Source organism: Convolutriloba macropyga, unplaced genomic scaffold, assembly GCF_964194025.1.
Source record: "Convolutriloba macropyga unplaced genomic scaffold, txConMacr16.3 SCAFFOLD_4520, whole genome shotgun sequence".
In the NCBI taxonomy this organism is placed as follows: Eukaryota; Metazoa; Xenacoelomorpha; order Acoela; family Convolutidae; genus Convolutriloba; species Convolutriloba macropyga.
In genome coordinates, this window is record NW_027453181.1 from 1 (window position 1) to 8,619 (window position 8,619).

At 34.5% G+C, this 8,619-nt stretch overlaps 1 protein-coding gene across 1 annotated transcript; it reads left to right on the forward strand.

The window, feature by feature from the left end:
* Positions 1-1,020: 1,020 nt before the first annotated feature.
* On the forward strand, positions 1,021-5,958 carry LOC142358108 (uncharacterized; the record flags this gene model as incomplete). The annotated part of the gene is made up of 3 exons (XM_075409574.1): positions 1,021-1,151; positions 1,990-2,143; positions 5,647-5,958. Coding segments are annotated over 3 exons (537 nt in total), but the record flags the coding sequence as incomplete, so codon positions are not given.
* Between the last annotated feature and the right edge of the window lie 2,661 nt (positions 5,959-8,619).

An 8,619-nucleotide genomic window follows, 5' to 3' on the forward strand; every position in this document is an offset into this window, starting at 1 on the left:
CTCTTAATTTAGCTTTTGTCTGAAGCAAATAGTTTCAGCAATTTTTTTCCAAAAAATTCTAATTGTAATTGTCCTTAATTTAGAAATTCTCCTATTTTTTTCTCGTAAGATTATTGTGTAGGCTCTGGATAGAAGCTATTGTTCGTGAAAAAAGTGTTTCTATTGAATTTACAAATTAGCTTTACGAAAGCTTTTTTTTTTTTTTTGTCTGGTTTTCAGAAAAATCAAAAGAAGATACAGCTAATTTGGACGTTTTTCAGCTTTTTTGCTGATTGCTTGGCGAATTTTATCCCTTTTTGGTCCTTGCTTTGTTTTACTGCCTTGAATACAATTAAAAAACTCATATCATCAACGGAATTGTTAGATACCAAGTGGGCGCAGTTTTTGCACTAATTTTTTTTGTTGAGAAATATGAAAAAAAAAGAGTTTTTTTAAAAATATTTTACTTCAATTTTAGCACTTTTTCATCCTTTTAAAGAAACTTTTTTAGGGCTGATCTACCCTTCTAAAATTATCGTTATTTTTTAGTCTAGTTGTTTCCAAGAACTTAATTTTTTCATGAATTTATTCAAACATTTCAAGTATCATGAATGGGGTATCGATGTGTTAGTTTTTTGAGGGGGTTGTTTTTTTTGTTTTGTTCGAGTCGTTTCTGGGACCCTTCTGGCTGTTTTTCTAATCGGTGACCTCTACTTTCAGAAAATTTGTTTTAGAGGAAGCCAAATGCCGCACCTAAAATGAAGGGCCTAGGTCAATCTGCTGAACAAAAGTCAAAATTAGAGCGAGACTTTGCCTGATTGTCTCAAAATGGTTGAGGGTTTGATGCGATCATAATGGAACAATCAAGCACTGTAGTCAAAGTCCCCTTAAATTTTGCGCCAAAAAACGATACAACGCTTGGTTCGGTCGTTTATGTTTGTTTATTTGTATGTTTGTTTGCACGTTCTGATTATGAATGCGCTCTTCAGATGGTTGGTAAAAACACTTTACATTGTCTTGCGTTTATGCTAGATACAATAATTTGGGGAGACACCAGTGTGGCAGCACCAGAGAGAGGCGTTCATTTGCGACCACCCAGCTGATCAGCCAGTCGTTTTCCTATTCGTCACTGTCAACCAGACATGGGACACTTTCACACGCACGTGGCATCGGTTTGTTCACGCAATTTGAGCTCTAGTATTTTGCTGGAGCGCTCAATCTTTTTAATTGACTGCTATAATACAATAGCTATCCGACAATTGATTTTTAACCCCGATTTTTTTGTTTTCAGTTAAGATCTTGTCGAAACATGAAAATTTGGATTTTTCCGTTTGTGACCCCCCCCCCCTCCCGCATTGCATTATGCACCGTCCAGTAACGGAGCACGTGCCATTACATAGTAAATCATTATGTAAAAATATGGCACGGATGTCAATTAATATGCACCCACTAAACTGGGGGGGGGCACAAACGGAAAGGATCCAAAAATTTCTAGTCAATATCTTCCCCCTAATGGGCAGCGGGAGGTAAGGCAAGTGATTCATATTACAATGATAAAAAAATCATTCCCCTGTCTCCGTGAAGCTGTCCGAGTGAGGATGAGCTCTGAGTTAACTATAGATTCAGGTTGACCATAGCCTGACCAATCATGGCTGAAGTGATGGCATCACGTGAAAGTTGCAGACGTAAAAAAGTGGCAATGGTCATCAAAAAAGAGCAATGCTGCGCATGAAAAGTACAGTATGAAATGTGGGGAATAATATGAAAAAGGGCAACTGACAACAGGCCGGAGTGGCCTAATTTTGTTCCGCTGCAATCATTGGGTGTCTGGCGATCTTATTTATTAAACTATTTTGTTGTTTTCAATAAATTATGTCAGAATTAAAATAAATCGGGACACCAAGAAACAAGTTATTGTTATTTTTGCGTAAATCAACGACTATTTTGATGTTAGTGCATCTGAAAGTGAACGTTGAAAACAGCAAGCTTGACTAGAGTTGGTATGTTTAGGAGTACTATAGAAGAACAACACGATATAGTGGACGTGAGTTTCCAGAACAACATCCACACATGGGTCCACTGTAACTTCTACAACAAACTCAGACTCAGCAGAGTGGAGTACTACAAGAACCACTTGCCAGAGAGGGTACAGATCAGTGTCACTGTTAGTATCACACGCAAACAATGATTGTTCTTTACATAAACGTGAGTTTTGGAACCGTCCCACCGGCCATCGAAATAACTGCCAATAACTGCCAAAAAATAACTGCCAAATTAAATCCCAATTTATTTTTAACCCATTTTTATTGGTATAGAATGATTGTAATGGACAGTCCCGCCTCTGAGTAGCCTATATAGTCCATTATCAAAACAAAAAAAAAACAATAGTTTGTTCACAGTTGCTACTGAAAAGACATTTGTGTTCACGAGGGGATATTATAATATAGAATTTCAAAGCAACCTTAACAGGAGTCATGAAACCTGGCACTTTACAGGAAATCTGGCATTGTAGAATCTGGCACTGCAGCGACGTGGCATTTTAAAACTTGCACGTGCGTGTTTCAAGCAAGGTTATTTACGTGACTCAGCTAAAGTCACTTCAAAATGTCTTGAACCATTCCACTCAGTTAATTGACTGATTTACTCAGTGGCTTTATCAGAGGCACGTAATTGATTCGACCCACCTCAGTGGGGGAGGAACTATATGCTCAACTGTTTTTTTTTGTTCAGTCAGTTTTGGCCGACCGATATATTCATTGTAGAGAGTTGTGAGTGGAATCAATCGAAAGTCAGTCCAGCGTAGAATATAGAATTAAATTTTTTGAATTTTTGTTCATGTTCCAGGGAGTTAACGAGGTTAAAAATTTTGTGCCTATTTTACTGATTTCCGTTGTTTTTGTTCACAATTTCCGTATTTTGCTCTTTTTCATCAATTTCGCTTTTGAAAAATGTTAAAATAGTTGGTAGTGTTTTTGGTTTATGATATAGGTGTTTCGTTTAACTGCTTGAATTGTTTTTCGGGCTTAAATTTTGGCTAAATTTTTTAAAAATCAACATTTTATCATCAAATATGGCAATGATTCTCAAGCCGACCTTCATTACATTTGCCGAAAATATCAACTAGAAACTGCTGTAAATTTTTTTGAAATTTTAAAGAGGGCTACTTTTACTTTAAATTCTTCTGAGTGGACGTTAAATTTAAACATTTGCCAGTTATTTCGATAGTTTTCCAAAACACTTCCTTTTTTGTTTATTGTCTGTTGTCTATTGTAAATTATCTATTTCATTAACATTTGGAATCATTTTACATTTCTGATAGAGGAGCAACAAAAGAAAAGCTTGTTTTGTTATAATAGCAGATTCTAACAATCCAAAAAATTGTTCTAATGTCATTGGGTCGTGGTCTTTTTTAAATAATTATATATCAGAACAATTTCGAAGCTGATATGACTTTTGAAAATATTTCTTCGCCAAATTGTTATTGTTTCTTCCGTCAGCAAGCAGCTTAGTCTCAGCAAAGAGAGGTCGTGTCCTCTTGATTTTGAAACAATCTTTAGTCTTCTTTGCAAATCTTTTTTTATAAAAAGTTTTGTTTGCTTTGATAGTACGAGTTTTCATCATTTTTTTTAATATTCGGACATCGGCGATTATTGAGGTTCTTTTGAGTTGTTTTGTCTCAATATCACATTAATGATAGGTCAAACATCACATTATTGACAATCAGAGAAGGCCTGATTGAGCATATCCAATGTTGTTTTATAGAGCATTTTGTCGTTATAATGGCTTCGTCAAGGTTTTTCTCGCAAAAATTAAGCGTTTTTTTTGTTTTTGTTTTTGTTTGTTTGTTGTAGTCCTATGTTATATTATATAAGATGACAGGTGTCGAGTGTTTTCTATAGAGGTTTGAATTATCTTTTTTAATGATATCATTTGGCAGGTATTAGTTTTCCTGAGTTTTGAGAAATTATTTTCAAAAATTTTGTAATTATACACGTATTTTTTTTATTTTGCCCCTGTTTTGTTTTTTTTTCTTCTTGTTGCATTGTATTGGTGAGGACTGATCCCATATTCTTTGATTGGAAAGTACAAGTTAATTCGTTTAGTTAACAGTAGGTCTCGTGGGCCCTATATTTTGGCAGTTTTTTTTTTCATTTATTGATTTGAATTGAAATGATTATTTATTCGTACTTAATTTTTTTTCGAACAAATGATTTATCGAAATTTTTCTATGTCTTACTTGTTTGGTACGCAAATAAGTCAAATTTCAGTCTTCTACGGAGAATACAGTAAAAAAGTACTAAAATGGAGGAAAATAGTTTACCTATTATATTGAGCACTTTAGTTAACAATAAAATTCTTGACTATTTTGACATCAACATTTTTTCAAGTAAAATTTTCCAATAGCGATATTTCAATTTGTTCTTATTTGTCTCTTTTCAAACGGGGAGTTGATTGGTGTGATTCCGCAAGGAATGAATAAGTTGATAAAGTTTTTTCGAGGTGCAATAACACATCAATATTTATAGCAAATTCAAATTTGAAGTTCAACAAGTTTGCATTTATTGTTAATACATTTATTCAACCCGACATGACTGTAAACAAAATAACAAGACTCATTTTTTATTGTTTTTTTTCAAAATTTCAAGAATTAATTCAATATTGTTTTTTTCTGGAGTTTAGTTCTACGGCATTCGCTTATGATACTCATGCGTTTTTTTGGAATTTTGGTAAAAAAAGCCTATATGAGTTTTTGATTGTTTGGTATAAAAAACTGATGGGAGTTTTGGTCTGCATAAAGCTTCAAAATTAATTTAACTTGATCACCCTTTGATTTTTTTTGTTCTGATGAAAACTTAAATCTTTTTATCATTATTGTCAACTGATTGCTTTGTTGATTTTCTTGCTTTTATAAACTCTTAGTTCAGCAGAGCTGTTTTTCATTCAACTGCTTTTCTGAGAAATTACCCGAAAATGTTTGCTTGAGAAGTCACTTCGTTTCCACTTGACTTTGCATCGTTTCAACTCTGTGCGGCAGAGGTGTTAGAACAAAATATATGTTAGAACAAGTATATGTTAGAACAAAATCTTAGTCGCCCGAGGGGGATTAAGATTTTGTTCTAGCGTATTTAGACAACCAAAGGGTACGAAAATGGTTAATTTCCTTCTCAGTCTGGGATAGCGAAGCAGCCGATTATTTATAACTGTTTGGTTCAAGTGCTAAAATTGGATTTCATAGTTTGAAAGGATGAACTTACACTTGAAGAAGTGAAAGTCTATTTTTTCCTAAAGTTAGTGTCCTATAAGACACTAAGCTTATGACAAAAATAGACTTTCACATCTTTAAGTCTAAGTTCATTCTTTCAAACTAAGCTCTCTGCCTCGAAATTTTATCGACCACCCCAGGCCTAGGTGCAAACTAATGAAAGGACAATGTTGGACCAAAATCTACTATGAAAGGACTGTATTAGACTCATTTCAGCTATGAAAAGTCTTCAGCTGGACTTTAATTCGTCATAAGAAGTCTTTAGCTCGACTTCGTTAGGAAGCCCGACAGTGCAATTATAGTTAATATTGCCCCCCCCCCCCCCACATTTTTCATGTCGAGGTCTAGATCTGGGGATGAAATCGCACCCTTGGTTCTGTAACTGATACTGGTTTCTGTTGCAGACAAGCACGGCAGAGAACGTGTTGAAAGGCCAAACAAGAATCAATTTAGAGTGGAGAGAGAGCTTCATCAACAGGATAGACAAGTTCAGAGACTCAAATATCTGGTCATTCGCACTCCTCCTGTGCTCAGTAATCCTAGGACTGGAAAGGTGCTATGCCATCATGAACAGAGCCAAAGCACAGAGGAGAAAACAGAGGAAAAAGAGCCTAGCCTCTGCTCTCAATTCCATTCATGCTAATATCGATGCTTAGCTAGCTCATCAATATCAATAGATCATTACTAGCTACATGTGGTACTAAAATTTTCGTTGATTTATGAGTACTAAATTTGAGCCTAAGTTCCCATAGTTCGCAACATCTCCGGGAATCCCTTTCCTGGCGTAAGAATATGGCCGTCTCAAATTGACTTCTTAATGCACCTATTTTTGTATGCATAATAGCTAACCGCACCTCTTTTAAAGCCGTGCAAGGCATTATCAGTACAAAAACAGCCCAGATCTTGTCCGCGTAACGTATTGAAAACAATTTGATTTTTTAGACGGGGAGGGGGTTGGAGGCTATTTTCATCTTTGTATTATGAGCTACAGTACACAATTTAATTTTTGCATACATGTGAATGCATATTCTACAACATGTTATTGTAAACTCGGTACCGGATGTAGCTAGTATTGGCTGAAAACTTAGAAACCTCACATCAAAATAGTGTAGACATTCTTTGCCATTAATGAAAAAATGTCATGCCTGCGGCGTGCACACATTGCCATGTTTTATGCAAACTTAATTGCAGCGAACCTCAAAAGTGATACCTCTTGTGAGAACTCAAGCTTCGAAAAATGGAGTAGCCCCGGTAGGATTTGACCCACCACAAATGTAATTCTTGTAAAGGATAGCTATACACGCCATAATCACTGCAAAAACAAGCATAAGTTTGATGATCACGCATAGTAATGAAAAATTTTGCTTGAGAGGAGGGGGCTTGATTTAATGATTTTCTAACTTTTAGGAATTAATTATACTTGTTTGCGATAAGTTTCATCTCATTTGATCAACAATATTATTCATTAGCCATGAAATATACCAATTTAAAATACTTATTTTATATTATCAGCTCAATTGCAATCTTACTGAGAAGATAGAAAGTTTAAGCTAAGGTAGTAGAATAAATAATTCCTTGGTCACTTTTTGAAGTAGTCTCTCGATTGTTCACAATTCAAAAGAAATCAATATTCTGTATTTGAGTTCTCATCTGCCAAAATTTTATTATACGAGCAGTGGTATGTTGGATCATTGAATATAAATCAATTCAAAAACTCAAGACCAGTTAGATCTATAATTCGGCGTTACAGCAGCCTTTAATGATAATGATAGTTAACTTTGCCCTAATTCATGCTCCCGTCTCACAAATATTTTTTTCATTATTTACGGCTTCCCTAAATGCTATTTTATTTTCCTCTATTCTCTGCATTTTATGTTATGAAACTCTCAAACCCCAGCAACACGTGTCAATGTAGATAATTTAGACTTTATTATTTGTCATTTTTCAGTCGAGTAGATATTATTAATTGCTCTCGAACGAAGCTTGAATCTACTATAGTAAACGTGTTGGTCTTTTTTATGCAAAAATTTCGCTTGAACGATTTGACTTTTTTCGAGTGATTTTTTTGACCCTGATTTTTTTCGTTTTGCGTGACTGTCAGCAGCTAAAATCAATTGGCGGCAGTTCACTCCAAAAAATCAAATTAAAAGGGCGCCGAAATTATTGTCATTTTTTCTCTTTTTAAATTTTATTAGTGATTATAATGATATAAAATAACCTCTAATGACGATATCGCCCCTCCCGATTGGAGCAGGCTGCAATAGATTAGAGCTCCCACTAGGCGTTCGAGAGCAATTCTTCCGATGTTAGTCTGTTATATTTCTATAAAATTCTTTACAAGGTTTGGTTAAAGGCTGGGAAACCAAAGAGATTTTCTTTAATCGGCGAAAAAGCGACGAGCAAGTACTAACACTTAAATTTTGAAAGCCACTAAAGCTGAACGTTTGATCTTTCATCTTAGATCAGATGAAATGAACTGCATAGCTGAAAAAGATAGGAAGGTATGAAAACAAAAAGTCGTTGAATGACAAAATTCCTGGAAGATTAAAGTACTAAATGCTCTGAAGCATCAATTGTAATAAGATACGAGCAAAAAAGGAGTTTTTTGCAGTCAGAAGTTTTGATAAAATGTATCCGATGCAACCGCAACTGCAAAAAACAAAGTGCCATTGATTGCTAATTAAAAAAAATTATTAACAATATTTTTTTAATAACCTTGTTTTCAGATGCTTTACAAAATGCACACGCAAGGAAGACACACTGGCCTGTTTTCAACTGCCTCCTGTAATGCAGAACATTTTAATATTTCAATGTACGTAATTTGAAGGGAGTTGTTTGCATATTCGATCGAAAAATTACGTCTGATTGTCCTGTAGTCTAATGTTATAATCATCATATAGGAAAAATGATTCATCGACCATTTTTTGAGCAGAACTTGTTATGAAAAACGCACCAATTTCTTAATATTTCTATGAGCTGACGTTTTTCTAATTGATTGTTGGTCATTGTAAGATAATTCTGTCGTATTGATCAAAATTGCAATTAAACAATTTCGTTTTTTTTCTGCATTTAAATGAATAAAATTTCAGTAATTTTATGAATAAAGTTCTTCTTCTGTGGAAATTTTACTTTTGAGTGTTTCATGTAAACAAAAAGAGGAAGTATTCTTAAAAATTATCCATCGCAATTCTTTAGTGGCATTTAGTTCTTTTGGGAGACTTTTTTGTCAAAAACAGCTTATGACCAGCGAGATCATAAAAGATGCATATGACTTGTAATGAAGCAATGCTAGAAGCTTGAGGGCTGTTACTAACAAACGCCGAACAAATGAACCTTTATTCTTTAATTAGATAGGAGTGATTTTGAGTGATTTTGGA